The sequence below is a fragment of the Aspergillus terreus genome, genomic scaffold, assembly GCF_000149615.1.
Source record: "Aspergillus terreus NIH2624 scaffold_12 genomic scaffold, whole genome shotgun sequence".
In the NCBI taxonomy this organism is placed as follows: Eukaryota; Fungi; Ascomycota; class Eurotiomycetes; order Eurotiales; family Aspergillaceae; genus Aspergillus; species Aspergillus terreus.
Window position 1 is genome coordinate 769,358 of NT_165935.1, and position 17,457 is coordinate 786,814.

General features: G+C 55.8%; 8 protein-coding genes across 8 annotated transcripts; 5 read left to right on the forward strand and 3 right to left on the reverse strand.

The window, feature by feature from the left end:
• Nucleotides 1-707: 707 nt before the first annotated feature.
• ATEG_08259 (response regulator) lies at nt 708-3,028 on the forward strand (the record flags this gene model as incomplete). The annotated part of the gene is made up of 3 exons (XM_001216880.1): nt 708-1,902; nt 1,960-2,624; nt 2,675-3,028. The coding sequence occupies 3 exons, from the start codon at nt 708-710 to the stop codon at nt 3,026-3,028; spliced, it is 2,214 nt and encodes a 737-aa protein (XP_001216880.1).
• Nucleotides 3,029-3,630: 602 nt separating this feature from the next.
• ATEG_08260 (uncharacterized protein) lies at nt 3,631-5,568 on the forward strand (the record flags this gene model as incomplete). Its single annotated transcript, XM_001216881.1, has 1 exon — nt 3,631-5,568. One exon carries the CDS (start codon nt 3,631-3,633, stop codon nt 5,566-5,568), a length of 1,938 nt encoding a protein of 645 aa, XP_001216881.1.
• A 646-nt stretch (nt 5,569-6,214) lies between these two features.
• On the forward strand, nt 6,215-7,010 carry ATEG_08261 (uncharacterized protein; the record flags this gene model as incomplete). Its single annotated transcript, XM_001216882.1, has 2 exons — nt 6,215-6,503; nt 6,871-7,010. The coding sequence occupies 2 exons, from the start codon at nt 6,215-6,217 to the stop codon at nt 7,008-7,010; spliced, it is 429 nt and encodes a 142-aa protein (XP_001216882.1).
• A 266-nt stretch (nt 7,011-7,276) lies between these two features.
• Nucleotides 7,277-7,661, reverse strand: ATEG_08262 (uncharacterized protein; the record flags this gene model as incomplete). The annotated part of the gene is made up of 2 exons (XM_001216883.1): nt 7,277-7,428; nt 7,496-7,661. 2 exons carry the CDS (start codon nt 7,659-7,661, stop codon nt 7,277-7,279), a joined length of 318 nt encoding a protein of 105 aa, XP_001216883.1.
• Nucleotides 7,662-8,473: 812 nt separating this feature from the next.
• Nucleotides 8,474-10,357, forward strand: ATEG_08263 (uncharacterized protein; the record flags this gene model as incomplete). Its single annotated transcript, XM_001216884.1, has 4 exons — nt 8,474-8,667; nt 8,729-8,924; nt 9,042-9,075; nt 9,270-10,357. The coding sequence occupies 4 exons, from the start codon at nt 8,474-8,476 to the stop codon at nt 10,355-10,357; spliced, it is 1,512 nt and encodes a 503-aa protein (XP_001216884.1).
• Nucleotides 10,358-11,445: 1,088 nt separating this feature from the next.
• Nucleotides 11,446-12,709, forward strand: ATEG_08264 (NAD(P)H-dependent flavin oxidoreductase; the record flags this gene model as incomplete). The annotated part of the gene is made up of 3 exons (XM_001216885.1): nt 11,446-11,748; nt 11,867-12,346; nt 12,422-12,709. 3 exons carry the CDS (start codon nt 11,446-11,448, stop codon nt 12,707-12,709), a joined length of 1,071 nt encoding a protein of 356 aa, XP_001216885.1.
• A 204-nt stretch (nt 12,710-12,913) lies between these two features.
• ATEG_08265 (mitochondrial 37S ribosomal protein mS45) lies at nt 12,914-14,287 on the reverse strand (the record flags this gene model as incomplete). The annotated part of the gene is made up of 2 exons (XM_001216886.1): nt 12,914-13,609; nt 13,799-14,287. The coding sequence occupies 2 exons, from the start codon at nt 14,285-14,287 to the stop codon at nt 12,914-12,916; spliced, it is 1,185 nt and encodes a 394-aa protein (XP_001216886.1).
• A 1,133-nt stretch (nt 14,288-15,420) lies between these two features.
• On the reverse strand, nt 15,421-17,220 carry ATEG_08266 (uncharacterized protein; the record flags this gene model as incomplete). Its single annotated transcript, XM_001216887.1, has 1 exon — nt 15,421-17,220. One exon carries the CDS (start codon nt 17,218-17,220, stop codon nt 15,421-15,423), a length of 1,800 nt encoding a protein of 599 aa, XP_001216887.1.
• Nucleotides 17,221-17,457: the final 237 nt, after the last annotated feature.

Sequence of the window (17,457 nt, forward strand, 5' to 3'; positions counted from 1 at the left end):
AGTCATCGCCGCGGTGCTGCTGGCGTCCGGATTGATCCCGCCGTATTTCGAGCTGTGGAAGCGCGATGGGCGCGTGATTGGGATTAGTGAGTTGGTTCGAGCTTTTTGAAGTGTCATAGGTATGCTAATGCAGGGAGACTGGGTGTTCTTAACCATTGATACGTTTGGGGGGCTGTTCTCTCTATTCTCGTTAGGTTCGTTTGCCTGTCTTCGTGTTGCGATGAGGTACCGAGACTAATGAATGCAGCGGCCGAAGGGAGCTTTGATATTCTCGGGGGAATCATGTATATCATTGTGTAGGTACCTGACATGTGATGTGGGAGACAGAGTACTGACGGGTATCAGGGTGGTGTTGGAGGGGGGAATCTACATGAGCCACATTGTCTGGCGCATTCGATATCGACACATTCGACAAGAGGCGAAGACGAGTGGACGGAGCGTGGATGAAGTGCTGGCAGAGAGAAATGGACGGGGGGATGTGGAGGGAGGAGAGAAGTAGTAGAGATAGCGTGCGATAGAGAGATATCACGGGTTCGGCTGCATCAGTCTAGCTGCATCTCCTCTTTCTCCTCCTTTTCCACTTCATCGTTCTTGTCTCACAATTATGTCCTCCGTCCCAATTCCCCCTCGGTCTCGAGGCCGGCTCTCTCTTTCGCTCCCCGTTCCCTTTCCCTCTCCCTTTCCCTCTCTTCTTGAAAACCAGAATGATGACCTGGAATAAACTCAAAACCAAACTGTTGCGGCGATCGGGAACGGGTGAATCCACTCCTCCTCTCCACCACCACCACCAGAAGAACCTCATCTCCTCCCATTCCCCTCCTCATTCTTCCTCTTCTCCCTGTCTGTCTGCTTCTGCCACTCCGTCCCCTCTCCCCTCTGTTTCGACTTCTCGACCGTATTCCTCCCACTCGAAGAAGAAGCCATTGGACTCCCCTTCTCGGAGAAATCCAAATCCCTCCGACCGACACAGCTTTTCGCCCGATTTGGAGCTTCCTCCCGCGTCTCCTCCGCCTACGCCTCCCACTCCCGATAGCCTCGCGTTGCAACTCGTCTACAACCAGGCGCGGGATCGCTCCCTCCCCGAGAAGCACTCGGTCTCCTCTCTGCATGCCGTCGCCGAGAAGGCTTCCCAGCCGCCACTGAATCGCGCCGTGCTCCCTTCCCCTGTCTCGTTTCCGAAGCGTCCTAGCTTGGGGGCTCGTCGTCAATCCTTGTTCGCGCCGAACCAGCAGTTGGTTTCCTCCCTGTTCGACCCTGCGATTGCGTCCGATCCTCATCCCTCCCTCATACCTGCCATGGCCCCGCGCAAGATCTGGGTCAGACGCCCGGGGGCTTCGGCCACCTTGGTCCCAACCGCCGACGATGCCTTGGTCGACGAATTACGCGACCAGGTCATCCTCAAATACGCCAATTCTCTGGGACGGACCTTCGATGCTCCCGATATCACCATCCGCATCAGCCCCCGCGAAGGTTCCAACCGACAAACCCACCCGGATCGGATGTTGAGCCCAGAGGAGCCGTTGGTCGCCGTCGTGGATTCCTACTATCCCGGGGGTCAGATGATCGAGGAGGCCCTTATCATCGACATTCCCTCGCGTAAAACGCCAAAGCCGTCCCCGCGTCACAGTGTCTACTACAACCAGTCTGAGCCTGGCGAACATGGCGAATACTTCCCCCTCATGCCCATCAACCCCAATGTCCCGACCCCACCAACCCATCCGTCCAATTCCTCCGGGAGCGTCAGCGCCCATCCCGCACCGTCAATATCGGTCCTCACCACTGGTATGGTCCCTCCGTTACCCTCCCCCGGCAGTCGGGGCAACCGTTCGTCGCGACGTCCTCCCTTGACCCGGCATACGACCAACTCCCCGACTATGCTTGGTCAAGCACCTAACCCCAAAGGTGAGCTGTCTCGCTTTTCGGTGCTCTCTCCACACGAGTCCTCGCTAACCTCCCTAGATCACGGCATATCTCCCGCATCAATGCCCCCTCCTCCAGCTCCCTCCGTGCCAACACCCCCCGCACCACCTCCGGAATCTCCCCAGACTAAGACTCTGACCCCGCCAACACGGGTGGCATCGCCCCGCCCGCGTCAGCCCAAGCCGAAGAAGACCAGCGCCCAGAGTCTCAATGCCGCCTTTGGAGGTCTCATCGAAGGCACAGTCCCGCCGATCAACGTCCTCATTGTCGAAGATAACGTTATCAACCAGCGGCTCCTGGAAGCTTTCATGAAGCGGCTGAGCGTGCGATGGAAATGTGCGGCCAATGGAGAGGAGGCGGTGAAGAAATGGCGTCAGGGCGGGTTTCATCTGGTCCTGATGGATATCCAACTACCCGTGATGAATGGTCTGGACGCAACCAAGGAAATTCGACGCCTGGAGCGGCTCAATGGCATCGGTGTATTCCCTAAGACCGCCTCTGGCCGGTCCAGCGCCGCGGCCAGTGCCACTGCGACGTCCCCGCCGACTTCTCCCGAGGAGCGGGATGCTCTGAAGGAGGAGGATGCCTTGCATGATCTGTCGTTGTTCAAGAGTCCCGTTATCATTGTGGCCTTGACCGCTAGCAGTCTCCAGAGTGACCGTCACGAGGCTTTGGCGGCCGGCTGCAATGACTTTTTGACAAAGGTGTGTATACCTTCCTCGGCGTTCCGCATGAATGTTGCTAACTTGTCTAGCCGGTTCGGTTTGAATGGCTCGAACAGAAAGTCACCGAATGGGGCTGCATGCAGGCGTTGATTGACTTTGAAGGGTGGCGGAAATGGAGAGGGTTCGCGGACTCGAACCAGTCGTCCCCAACTTCAGAAGGCCATACCAGTCCGTTGCAGGTGGGTCATGAGGGCTCGTTGAAGAAGTCACCTTCAGCGATAGAATCACCCTCTCGACGCTTGGAAGGGCGGAAATCAAACAGCCACTCTCGTCTAGGCAAGTACGAGATCTCCCGGGAAGACTCTTCGGGCAGTGGGAGTATAGACGGCCCGGACTCTGCTTCCAACCACACAGCCGTTGTCAGTGCGGAGCTGTCTGGTTGATTCATGGTTTGTCTCTATATGTTCTTGTGCTATGATTGTTGTCTCTTTGCGACGTCCATGGATACCCAGCATAGTCCTTGACCCGTTCATTTAGCTTATTTCCCAGCCATATCATATATGCAATGTTACGAATTGATTATTCCCCCCAAGCAACTGGAAACCTTCTGTAGTTAGATCCTGATCCGTCCTGGCCCAATCGCTGATATGGCAGCAGGACTACAACGTCCTGCCTCGGTTCTGCGGCATCCTGACTGGACAGAACTGCATGGCTGACATCGTGATCCTGCAAGCCTCATTGCGGCTGTCACCACTGCCCAGACAATTTCTAGCGAGAGGGCATGATTGGTGGCGTGGCCTGACCCCCGCGACGACAAACGTGTCTTATCGTTCTTTCACGTTTCCTCAGACGAGGCACCGGGGAGGCTCGACGGCTGATGGCCTGTGACCGCACGAAACATCCCGGGGAAAAACAGAATATAGTCATGAGTGCGCCTCATGCTCTTTTTCAGCATTATTTCTCCCTATTTGCCGAGTATGTACGGCACTACTCGCTCGGGACTTTCATTCAGTCTGTTTTACACGCAGCAAGTAAAATCTTCGAGATGGCCGAAGTCAAGAAACTCGGGGGCAGCTTAGTGGAGATCTCGGCCGTGTCGACTATTATCGGGGCCCCCATCGCCGAAGCCCTCATCCATGGCCTCAAGGCGGCGTGCGGAGTTGTTTGGGCACCCATGAGCTGCTTCGGTGTCGTCCACGTTGTCAAGGCCTGCCTGGCGGCGTCAGCGCCGGATTTCCTGCGTGAGTCGATGGGCCTGCGCAACCAGTTTGTCGATGATGCTATCGGTGTCGTCCTGCCTGTAAATCGGTTCAAACAGGCACGCAGTCGCATGGATCTGGGCGATGCTTGTGCCATCGAAGTCTTGCCGCAACGACGATGGGTCGGTCGTTGGATACTTGATTCGACTCCCAAACCGTTTTGGAGGACGACAGATCGCCCACGCACCGAAAAGAAGGCGGGCGAAATCGCACAGATCAAGGCCGCCGACTATGACGGCAGACACTCCCATTACCGCTCCCACTGCCTGTATACGCTGGACAAGAACGCACGGCTGGCCCTCGACACAGTCCCTAACAGTGAGAAAGGCGCCCCCATCGCTATCCACCGCTTCATCCTGGATGTGGGTGGTGTCCCTGCCGCCTGGCGCGACTGGCTATGCCTGCTGCTCTCGCTCGCCAAACTGATCGAGGTGTTCGTCCTGCGCGCTATCGGGAGCCGTCGCGTCTGGGTTTGGACGATGGTAGGTTGGGCGCACGCCTTCGCAGCTGCCGTGCTCCTGCAGACCACCGGACTCGGCCGTGACGATGCCACCAAACGCACCCGACACCTCGTCGCGGGGACCCCGCTGCCCTCGGCGCTCCAGGTCGGCGAACACGGCAAAATCGTCCTCGGCATCCCGGCCAACATCCGCCGCCACGTCCTCTGGCGCACGGTCCTCGGCGCCGCAGGCGTTGGCGTCAACCTCGTCGGTCTCCTGGGCACTTTCACCTCGCTGGACGGCGAGCCCGACCGCGCGCTCTACGTCTGGATCGCCTTCCAGGTCTTCTGGCTCATCCTGCGCAGTGTGGTCTACTACTTCGCCCCGGGCGGCACCGCCGTCCAGCAGGGCTTGATGACCTCGCGGACCTGGGAGACTGCCTCGCCGGACGACAGAGAGCAGGTTCTCCTGCTGTTGGATGAGCTAGCCGCCCACCAGGCGTCGACGCATCCGCGGGGGTACTTTGCGTACCTACGGGACTGCATGTCGTTCGCAGACCTCCGCACCCGCCTGCAGGATGTGGGCTCGCTCACGCGGTTCTTGCCCCTCGATGCGCTTTGCGCCGCGGGCGGACAGTCCTCGATGACGATCGTCGCAGTCACGGGCGACCCGATGATCCGCACTGCGGCATGGATGCAGGGATGTAATCTGGACAATTCGGAGCTGTACGACTCGTGTATTGCGTTTGTGCAGATTCAGATTCAAGCCTTGGAGAAAGGCGCAGACGTGACCACTATCACTGAGGAAAGGGTAATCGCTATTCCGTGCGTACGCGTGTACTCGTGCGACTGCATGGCCGGGGATAGCTTCGACCGGGGAAACAGCCATCCTGTGTGCGGGAAGATCCAGTGGTGGTACTTTTTCCCCGTGTCGCCGTCGACACCTGGCTCGTCGTCGGTGACTCTTCCGGACTCGCCGGTACTGCTGTCGACTACTGTCTCCACGGGCAGAGATACAAGCCCGGGGACGGATGACACCCTTACCGTGTCGGAGTCGGATAGCAGTCCTGGCGCGATGCTGACACCTCACGCCGCGCGATGGGTCATTGCGCATAGCACAAAGGCAACGGGTGGGCTGGATGCGGAGGTCGTCAGTGAGATCGAGCTGGAGCGGAGGTTGTCGTTTGGGTGGTGGAAGATTAGTATCAGTGGGATGGCGGAGATGCGGAAGACGTGGGATGTTGCGACTGTCGCGGCGGATGCTGTTGTGCGGATGCTGCGGTAGCTGATGATTGATGACTGTATGAATCTGACGATTATGCTGATATTAAGCGGAGCGATGGATGATATGTCTACGGTGTTGATATTGAGCGGGTTCGAAATCTAATTAGAGATCTGCAAAGACGTAATATTTACAACGGGACTTAACCCGGCAACGGACTAGTATCATGGACCCCCTCACTCGACGGTACCTGTGCACAATAACTGCCACTCGTTACAAGCTGTATCAGACTGCCGAGGATGGCATATTCGAGCCTCAGCTTGAGTCCATATGCCAAGGGCTTGAAGAAAACCTGCAAAGAAAACAGACCAGCATACTCCAGGATCACAACCGTAGCGTCCAGCGCGAGGATCACAACATTAATCACCAACAACCGGGTGAGAACCACTCGATAGGGCGCGGCTTGCGGGCGAAGTCGCAGCAGCTTGGTGGTCTGCCATATGTATATCCCCGAGAGAAGAAACTCCTGGAGACAGAACCCGATGAGCTGGATTCGTTCCATGATGTCGTATCCTCGGTCAAAGGACGGGGGTGATGTCGGCGCCACAGCTCCATATAGGAGCACTGTTATCGGGACATGTAGACAGATAGCATTGGTCACGATGAGATAGAGGATGAGCCTCAGATACTTCGGCCGACGGAAGACAAGATGCAGTCGCGACCAGAGCACGATCGAGTGGCCAGTCACCATACAGTACCAGCCTATCAAAATCAGGGTGACAGAGACATAGGGAGAGGCCCTGACGAAGAAAAAGATAATGAACCCGATGCAGTTGACGATGAGGCCACAGGAGGCGACGAGCAGACTCCAAAAGTAGGCGCCTCGGTAGCGCTTAAAGGTGACGAAGCACAGGATAATAACCTCAATGGCGATGAAGAGTGCTATGCTCGAAAACGCTATCAGGACGAACTGCTGTGGCTGGGAGACGAGGAATCCTGTAGCTTCGCTGGCAGTCTGCGGCACTGTCATTCAGACTGCAGGACGCCATGTGTTCTCTTTCGTATAAAGAGAAGCATCTCCTTTCAGATGGTCGTCCTCAACTGTCTGGCCACAAATCACTGGCCGGGCTTAAGTAGGCAGAGTTGGACTCGGGACGGCGTCATGGGATTGTTGTCCCTTGGGAATTCGCGGCGAGAGCCATGGAAGGGATAACGTAGGAACCACCCAGTGACGTCCGATGCAACGGGAGAAGACAACTCCATTTCTCCGCGGCTGGCACGGGATCCAGGCTGTTCCATACTAAATTTGTAAGTCCTGTCGAGTAGGATCGCCGGAACTATACTCATACTCTGTACAATGTCTAGTAAGTGACGTCAACCGTCTACAACCAAATATTGCCACTTCCATTGCTTTGTCCTTTGTACCCGTATTTCGAAAATATGCCTTCAAAGCCAAAAATGTCCATATATGGGATATTCATGTCGAACCGCTGGGATCCGTCTAGGCTGAGCGACTGCTAGTGTAGCAGTTTAAGCACGAGGGTATGTAGAATCCACTGGTGACAGGTCTTATAACAATACGTATCCTAGGAGCAAGACAGCTTCTGCGAACTAAGTTAAGATCCTATCATAAGAGCTAAGCGGGCAGTTGATGAGAGGCGATTGGCCTGAATAAAGGATCTACTTCAATGGTGTAGTTATGAAGGTATGCTTCTATATGTACCACAGAGGACAATTATTCAGACAATCTCCAAACGTACTCGATTCATCCCTACAGATGAGCACAGCTTCCCGTCTTCAACGACTGAGGCGTCTCCAACTGGTGGTCCGCAATGGGCACTTTGATCCATTCACCCTGAGATCCAGAGAAGAAGCAGGTGGCTCCTCCGGGGTTGTAGATGTGAGATACGGTCTTCTTGACCTCTACATGGGGTTAGCGTTAGTGTTTAGGAACTCCAGCAATATCGGAGCAAGCGGCGCAAACACATACCAACTTCTTGGGGGGTCATATCCGTGGGGAACGCCTGGGACCATTTTTCACCTTCAGGGGTGTAGAAGGTGATCGGGACAGACTTGATTTGACGTTTCTCAGGGGGTGCGGCACTGGAGAGTGCAGCCAGCGAGGCAATGAATGCGGTAAAGGTGAAAGTCTGCATTTCGATAGCTATTGAGATTGGAAGAATATCTAGTAGTGAGCTAAATAAGTGCACTTGCTGATTCTTTACGAGAAACACCGTTCTAGGTGAACGTTTATATACTTCTTGGTGTCGCATCGAGACAGCTCTAATCAAGGACTTGACATGATTCACACTCAGCCCAAAGATGTACTCGTATGATGATCGACATGATTAGGCAACCCGAATTATCCAACGAAGGAGTCGAAAGTAGTCGATATAGTAAGCTTTAGGCCGACTTCATTTACGGACAGCCAAACGACAAGCCGGAACCAACAATAGAAACTCGACGGAGCCTAGTTTGCTGGATTCAGCCTGCTATGTTTTCTTCTTTGGCGGTTGGCTTACGCCACAAAATCGGACTCGTGTTACACAGCAGGAAGCACATCTGCCAGCTTCAGCTTGGCAGCTTACTCGAATCTACTAAATAAAGCACAGATCCAAGACAGTCCAAAAACATGTACGCGGACGTGGCTCAGCCCAGCCCTACACATTGACATCGCAGGATGCCTTAAATGGCTTGGCTGGAGAAGATGATGATCAACAACCTGCATTGGACCTCCCGTTAAGCTTCAAATACACAGCCCTAATTGCGGTGTCACTTTGTTTACTCAGCCTGGTGTCAGTATACCGTTACACTGGTCTAAGACACTTTGAATCCTTCACTTTCTGCTTTTAGATGTATAGCTCCAGCAAAGCGAAAAGTTATAAACATGGAGTGAATACCCGTCGAAATCATCTGTAACATCACAACCCGAACAATTCAATAAACAGCTCTCCAATCATTCTACAATATGAAGCTCTCCATCACTGCTCTCCTCCTGGCCACCTCCGCCGCCATCGCCGCCCCAGCCCCAAACAAGCGCGACGGCGCCTTCGTGCTCAACGGCCTCCGAGCCCGCATCTCCCTCGACGGCACCATGAGCTTCTCCCTCTTGGACACCAACGGCCCTGCCGGCGAGACCCCCGTGGACTGCAACCTGATATGGTCAGTTTCCCCAAAGACAAACTGATAAGTCCCATCTTGATCGTAACTAACTCCCTCGAAGGCCCACCAACTCGGCCCCCGACCAGAACGCCCGCTGCACCGGCGGCGAATACCTCATCCAGTTCCCGGATGGGCTCACCGACATCGGCAAGTTCACGCTTGCGCTGGAGCGTATCGCGGGAACACCCATCGGGGGCCGGGCGTACCTGGATGAGACGGATGGAAAGTGGAACTGTGTGGAGAACCCGAAGGAGATGGTGAAGAAGGATTGTCATTATGATGGGGCTTATACTATTCCTCTTTGATTAGAAGTGAGCAGATAGGCGCATATTGAATCCGCTGATGCAGACATAACTGAATGGTCAAAGGTATAGTTTCGTGTTACATTAGTTCCTTATGACTACCTAGGTATAGACTGGAATACGTTGTATAGGAGAGATTGGCGGGCCTGTGCCAAGCTGTCCTTGGCAATGAGACTTCTCGCCTCCTGCTCAGTTTTTCCTCCTTTCTTTCCGATCCAGTTCCTCCCTGTCTCTCGGCCATGGGCACGGCCTGGTCGTCTGGTCGCCCTGAGCATTCTCCCACTGACCTCGAGGGCGCAGAGCAACCGCAGGACCTCCTACCCTGGCCCGGCGATGTCGTGCCCTCTGTCTGTAGTCCCCGCTGCGAGGACTACTACCACGATTTGTATCAGACAGTCTACTTTGTGCTGCATCGGAATCAGGAATGTGTTGTGGCCTTTCAAGTCTGCCACAAAGCCAACCCGCGTGTTGATCCGGAGGAATGGTCTGCTATCGTGGATCGGGTCCCACGGGTGTACGGGTATCTGGCACATAGTACAGACGAACCGCACGCTCACACAGACCAACCAATTCATATCCACTCTCGCATCGTCCAATACCTCGGCCGCCTCCCGGGCGGATATCTGCTGGAGAAGCTAGAGCCCGGTCCGCTGGCTCGCACGACGTTGCCGCCTCTCGCGAGCTCATGCCCTCCGGGAGAGACTCTGAGAGATCCCCTTCTCCTACTCTACTACCGCTGGGCACTGCAATCGCTGTCTATCCTCATATTCCTCCATGAGAAGTCGGTCTACCTCATGGATTTCAGCTTTGCTACGATCTGGATTCGATATGATCTCTCAATTGCTCTCAGCGGATTTTTAAGCGCCACAATTCCGACGGATACATGGCCATACTCTCCAAATACAGATCGATATGAAGAGGAGTACTATTCTGCAATGAATCCTGCAACCTCTGGGTCCCCAGAACTGGGCCCGAAGCTCGATCTTTCGGATTGGGCGACTTTTATATGGAGGTGTATGACCGATGGTTTTACCCCGGATGCGCCACTGTGGAGTGAGCCTACAGATCCATTGCCAGCCGACGGGGATCTAGCGGGGTACCGTCAGGAACAGCAGACGGAGGGCAAGTTCCAGCTATTAGACGAGAGGCGATTAGGCCCCATCCTGCTGAAGGCCTGGAAAGGGTTGTATGGAAATGCCCGGGAAATCCTGCAGGATGTGCGATTGTATTTCGAGAAAATCAAGGTGCGGGTGGAAGGAGAAGATGAGATTCTTCCCGATGAAGGCCGCTGGCAGGATATTTATACAGTTGCGAAGACCGAAGACGCTCGGTGGCATCGTGAGATCCGATATCAATGTGAATCAACTTACGAAACACGATTTGTTTAACTAGTATTACACGAATGGTTCAATGCAATTCGGATGAGAGATCATCAGCAGGATCTGGTAGGGTTATGAATTATCGACACTTCATGTTAGGCTAGCTCCTGGCAGTCTGTTACTCCAGGTGCAGCGCTCGCTGGCCCAGGTATCCAGCTTGTGAATTATCAACGCTGGGGTAGAGGTAACCAGGATGCCATGGATGTCGACGAGGATGGGCAGGTCAGAGATGGGGAAGGACGAGCCGATTTCAATGAACATCATGTCGATGTGATAGATCTGACGGGAGATGTGGACGACAACCTGAAGAAATTGACTGAACAAGAACAACCAGAGAGCATGGAGATGGACAAGATTCCTCAACATCCGGTAAAGCCTGAACCTTCAGGTACCACCGCTATCAAGGACGAGGATTCCTCGCGTTCCCCGTGGGCCTCTGAGATGCAGCTGGTCCGGTTCCGTGCCATGTCCGAACAGGTTGCAGAATCTTATCTCAAGAAGCGAAACATCAAGCTTCGGACGGCAAAGGGTCGACGTGTGGTTATTGACCAACACTGGGACTCCTATCGTCAAGGCTGGGCGGACAGCAGCAAGATTGAAACTCCACCCCCTTCTACTGCGACTTAACCTGCAAGCACCTGTGGTAGGGCTTCCCGAAGTCAAGAGCTACATACTATCTGTTCGTCCAGATCGGCGTCCATCATTTTATCGTTTCTGTGCTACTAAATCGCTGCCGAAAAGGCGTCGTTCGATGCCGAGAATGGCAGCCATTCGGCACATCCAAATTATTACGCAGATAACCTAGAATCTAGTATGCAATGTTTAACGTGTCCCAATACCCTCACCTACAATCTATAATTAATCTACGGACTATAACCGTTGAACAGTCTGCCCCACTACTCTAGTCGAACAACTGGCTAGCGCCTCGGTTGCGTCGGATCCGAGGCAGCACGGTTAGACCACGCAACTAGAGGGGAAAGAGGAGGTGTTGTGCTCAGATTGATGTATATAGACAGTACGGGCGACATCAAATAACCCTCATCTCATCTTTACGCACCATCCTCACAAGCGCACAGTGTAGCAGTGTACCATCCACCATGGCATCCCCACGTACGTCCTATACAACTCCCCACCCAAAACAGACCCCACTAACAGACAACCCAGAAACCATCCAAACATCCATGACGGACCTCCTCGGCATCACCCATCCCATCATGCTCGCCGGCATGGGCACCGCCGCCGGGCCCCGTCTCGCCGCCGCAGTCACCAACGCCGGCGGCATCGGGGTCATCGGCGGCATCGGCTACACGCCCGCTGCGCTGCGCGACGCCATCGCCGAGCTCAAGTCGTATCTACACGACAAGAACGCGCCGTTTGGGGTTGATCTGCTCATCCCGCAGGTGGGCGGCAACGCCCGGAAGACCAAGTCCTTCCCCTTCCCTTCCCTTCCCTTCTTCTATCTCCCCTCAGGAAGGCGTATACTAATAAAGGACCAGCTACGACTACACAAAAGGCCAGCTCGACGACCTGATCACGGTGATCATCGAAACCGGCACGAAACTCTTCGTGTCGGCGGTGGGCGTCCCCCCACAGCACGTCGTGGACCGGCTGCACGCCGCCGGCGTGCTGTACATGAACATGATCGGACACCCGAAGCACGTGGCGAAGTGTCTCGCGCGCGGCGTCGACATCGTCTGCGCGCAGGGCAGCGAGGGCGGCGGGCACACGGGCGACGTGCCGACGTCCGTGCTGGTGCCCGCCGTGGCGCGGCTGCTGCGCGGGAAGACGAGCCCGCTGACGGGCCAGCCCGTGCAGCTTGTCGCGGCGGGGGGTATCTACTGTGGGGCGTCGCTGGCGGCGGCGCTGATGCTGGGAGCGTCGGCGGTGTGGGTGGGCACGCGGTTTGTTGTTGCGAGGGAGGCCGGGGCGTCGCGTGCGCATCAGGAGGCCGTTACGGCGGCTGGTTTTGATGATACCATTCGCACGATTATCTTTTCGGTGAGTCTGCTGCCTGCCTGTTTGAGATGATGTGGTGAATGGAGGGGTGATGGGCTGGACTGATGCGTGTGGTAGGGCCGTCCGCTGAGAGTCCGCAAGACGGACTATATCCTCAACTGGGAGCAGAATCGCCAGGCCGAGATCAAGGAGCTCACATCCAAGGGCATCCTGCCTGTCGAGCACGACGCCGACGCCCATCCGGATGACCCTGAGATCCTGGACAATGCGTACCCGCATCTGATGGGCGTGTGCGCCGCCGAGATTCAGCAGGTGCAGTCGGCAAAGGAGATCGTGGATGAGATGATGGCCGAGGCTGCGGAGAGGTTGGCGGCGGTGGGTAAACGCTTCACCTCGAAGCTATAGTCTGTGCAGACGGGAATAGGTGGTATGAATGATACAGCTTCCAAAGTACACGAAGGTCTGCAGTTGTCCGCCCTCAACTATATACATGATCAGCCCAAGCTACATACGAATGTTCACATACTCACATAAGTATATTGCTAATAGCACAGATATAATACTATAATACATGTAGATAGTACATCCACCAGTACATCGTCAAATACGCTAAACCTCCACACGGGTAGGGATCTTGACCTGACCCTTCTTCCGCTCATAGCTGGGCACACCGTACCGCTGGCCAGGCGCCTTCGCTCCACGACCATCAGCACCAACCGTCTCCCGGCTAACCTCAACATCCTTGAAGCGGAACTCGAACCGCGAGTCCGCAGGCTGCACCTTCTGCATCTGCTGCTCCGCGCGGTCCTTCGCAGCCTGCTTGCGCGCCCGCTCCGCCTCCTCTTCGCTACGCAGCCGACGCTCATACAACTTCTGCGTCTCGCGGCCCTCGAACGGATGCGCGAGACGGTGCCGCTCGTGGGCCACCAGATGCGGGTGAGGAATCCGCACATCCGCCGGCTGCAGCACCTGCTGCTCCTCCGCACCCTTACCGACAGTCTCGATCGCCGATCCGGGCTGCTGCGTGATGCGGGACACGGCAGCGTCGGGGTCCGCAGTATCACGAGCAACCTGGGCATGTTCCTGCGCCGGGGCGGCGGAGAACACGCGGCCAGCGTCCGTGCGGGTGAAATGCCGCGACTCGGAGACAGGGTAGAAGATCTGCGGGTCGGTCAGGCGGTGCACTGGGAGGTCGTTGATGGACTCGTGAGGATTAGAGCGGTGGTCGCGGGGGTCTTCGTATAATGGGGTGGTTGGGACCATTTCATGGATGGCCCGGGCGTAGGGCAGCGCCAGCTCCTTGTTCTGGATCACCAGTTAGCACGGTGTCGTTTCGATCCAAACAGATGACATAAAAGACATTGATCGTGTATATCAGTAACAAAAGGCAAGTGTAAGCATTCCCGGAGGTAATAAAGACTAATCGTTTGTGTATATCTCATCACGCAACACGACACTAAGGCAGAGTATGAAACAAGGATAGGGGAGCAATACCTGTTGTCTCATGCGCTTTTCCAGCTCGACTAGCCGGACGACAGCACCCACACGGCGCATATCGATACCCAGTTCAACACTGACGGCCCGCACGCTCTTCTTCTTCCGCACCACACGCTCGTAGATCTCGTTACGCAGTTCCTCGCTGAGGATCGGCTCGCTGACGAAGCTGGGGTTTAATGGGAATGGCCGCGACGGCCCCGTCCGTTCAGGGGTCTCATCCTCCCCGGAGCGCCGGTACCGCAGCTGTGTCAGGTAGTTGGTCTGACCAGGAATGTGGTTCTTCAAGGCGGCCCCCTCGCCGTTCAGCCAGGTGAACATGTCAGAGCGGAGTTTAGTCTGCGTCGATGATGTCGACGAGAATGGCCGGCTCGTCGACCGACAGGAGGGAGAGCATCTTGTGGAGGAGCAGAGGGTGGTGGAAGAGGTCGAGGAAAGGTAGGGGAGGAGGGAGTTAGAGACGAGCTGGTTCTGTATTCGCGGAGGCATTGTGATGTCCCTTTCTATGTACAGTTGAAGAACAGAAGGGAATTGGGGAGGGAAAGGGGGAATTGGAGTGAAAAGGGGAGGTGGACGAGTGACTTGGGAGAGCGGATGAAGTCGAAATGTCAACAGGAAGAAACTTTTGCGCGGTGGTCACGTGCACGTCACGTGCTGACCCCATCGCCAGCTACCAACACTACTCCATACATACTACTACAAGTACTACGCCATCAACCCGTACCCTAGGAATACTGCTAATACTTCGATCCAATCGATGAGCAACTTCAAATTCTTGCTAGTGCACAGTAATGGGTGTCCAATATCAATATAAAAGGGGCAAGCCAACCAAACGCCAGACTCAAGCAACCTCCGCAATGCGATCATGCGAACAATGCGCTCCATGGAGCCATCAGATCCGAAAGACCAGAAATTTATCTCAATGTATACCCATTGCAAAACGCCTCACAGTGGGTCGCCGATCGTGGCAGAGCCGGGTTCTCCCTCTGCTTCCATCGTTTTCCGCCTGGACAAAAGAACCAAAGTAGGAGACCTTGCCTCCACAGTATACCAAACGAAAGCACAAGTAATATCCCATCCAGGTGAAAATGCATGGCAAATGCTGCAAACGGACAACCCCTTCAGACGCAGGTAAGAAAAACAGGCATGCAAAGCCAAGCTCACTATTATTGGGAAGACAACACAGTACAAGAAAGGGTATGATGAAGCAGGAGGGTAACAGAACACAAACAGGGGACAGACAATTCCTTGTAAACCAGGTACACGCACGCGATGAGATGCAACCTCCCCAAGCAAAGTAATAACGTGTATAACGGCGCCCATGATCCATGCTCGTAGTGCATTGGAAAAATAACCGAAGTCAAAGCAAAAGCAAATAGGGAAGACAGAAGAGTGTGTCACGAAGAAAATTAAAGATGGAAGAGAAGAGAAGAGAAGAGAAGAGAAGAGAAGAAAAAGCAAAGGCAGAAAATCCAGCTATAGCAAGAGTCCCAAATCCTTACTCCCAGGAGGAAGGAGAGCCTCCAAATGCTGATCTAGCTCGTAAACAAACCTCATGCGCCGGATATCCCAGAGTGATCATGAAACGTGTCGGACATTATCTTCACTAAGATCGCGTCGCTCTACCGACCCATCATGTAATCGTGAAAATAAACGTTGTTGTAAGGGCCCATGTTCACGGCCGAGGAGCCGTTGGTGGGCCCTCCGCCGAGGGGAGGCGTGTGCGACATGGCCGTACTCATGGGATTCCGAATCCCCAGACCCGCGTTGGGATTGTAGGACCCGTTCGTGGGAACTTGCGCGTGAGGATGCACCCGAGGGCCCAATCCGGGCGGAACCATTAGACCCGGTGGTGGTCCACTCACGCTGGAGAAGACATGGTTGTGCATGCCACCGAGGCTACTGCCGCCCGCCACGGCGTTCTGCGGGGCCATGGCCGCATTGGACGCGCTCGGCTGGGACGAACGGACGCCCAGGGGATTCTTTGAAAAGCTCAGACGGATGCCGGTTTTGACGCTGTTCGACAGTCGATAGCCATACAGCTCATGCAGGGTCTTTCCCGCCGTGCCCACGTCCTCAAACTCGACGAAGCACATTGGCCCGTTCTGCTTATTCCGGAAGCAGAGCCGTTTGTAACCGCGTTGTTTGATGAACAGGGCCTTTAATTCCTCTTCGGATGCATCCGGAGGGAGATTGCCCACGTACAAGGTGTTGCACGGGGGGTTCATGTCGTTCGGGTTCGCGGCGGGAAGGCTGTGGCGCGGTGTGTGCGGATTGCCGTACATGCCCATAGAAGGGGCGCCGACCATGTTGCTGTTGAGCGACGGTGCGTAGGCCGACGACGGAGTCGGCAACCCCATTTGCGGTTGCGCGGACCCGCCGGGTGTATAGTTCTGCGGCGGGGGGGACGAGATGTTCGTGGACAAACTGAGACCCGCAAATTGGTTCGTCGGAAACTGGGGGTTGGTCGCTCGACGCGCTGATGCCGAGTGGCCATTCTCGGCATATCCGACGGGGTCTTTCAGCAGCTCCCCCGTCTCTTCATCGAGATCCTGGTCAATCATCGACTTGCCACTGACGCGGGGGAGATCGTGAACACCATTTCCGATCGGAGATTGGGGCGAGAAGAGGCTGTGCATGCGAGATCCCGGTTCCGATGTCGGGGGAAGGGCGTCACTGGGTGCGGCGACCGACGCGTTGGTGGCCGTCAAGCTCTGGAAGGTACCGTTGAAGCGGGACGATTGGCGCGAAAGAGGGCCGTTGGAGAGACTTCCCAGGAGGCCGCGGGTCGCGGAGTGATCGATCGTATTCCGTCGGGGACCGCCCAGCGGGGAGGGTCCGGCGGGACCGTCGTACATCTCTACGATCATGGTCGCATCGTTATTCGAGTTGGGTTTGCCGTTGAGCAAAGCGCGGGCCTCTTCGGCAGCCGCGACGGTGCCAAAGCGTGCAATGGCGCTCAAGTATCCCTTCTCATCCGGGAGGCCGGCCGAGTCGAAATCAACATCGATCAGATCCTTGGCGAACAGCAGCATACTGCGCAAGGCTTCGCGACTCGTGTTGCTGGGCAGATTGCGCATGAGGATGGCACCGCCGCTGACGGAGGACCGGACGAAGCCGTTGAGGCTCTGCGCCGACCGGTCGGAATCGCCCAGGCGCATGGTAGCGGGATCGAAGGCGGAGGAGCCACCGATGGAGGCAAATGGGTAGGTGAAGGACGGGCCTAGAGAAGCGGGAGGCTGCGAGACAGATGTATTATACACGTCGGTGGACATCGCATTCTGGGCCGTGGAAGGCGCCTGGGAGGAAGGGAGCGACGAGTGGGGAGGCGACGCGCCCGAGGAGACCGAGTGCGTTCGCTGGGTGGTGGTGCTGTAGGAGCCGGGGCTGGTGCGGGTGGACTGGTTCGAACTGCCACTCATGCCTCGCAGATCCACGACGGCCGGGGGAGAAAGAGATAATCGATCAGACGTCACCGATGGACGCGACGGCGAGATTAAGTTGCGAGGGACGGCAAGGGGAGGGCGCGAGGCCACGGGCGGCAACGGGTGACAGGTGTCAATCGTCAGTTCAGGGGAAGGGAACGAGCACCGACGACGAACGCGACTGCAGACCGCGATGGATGGATAATTGACGTGGTCGCGAAGGGTTCTGAAGAT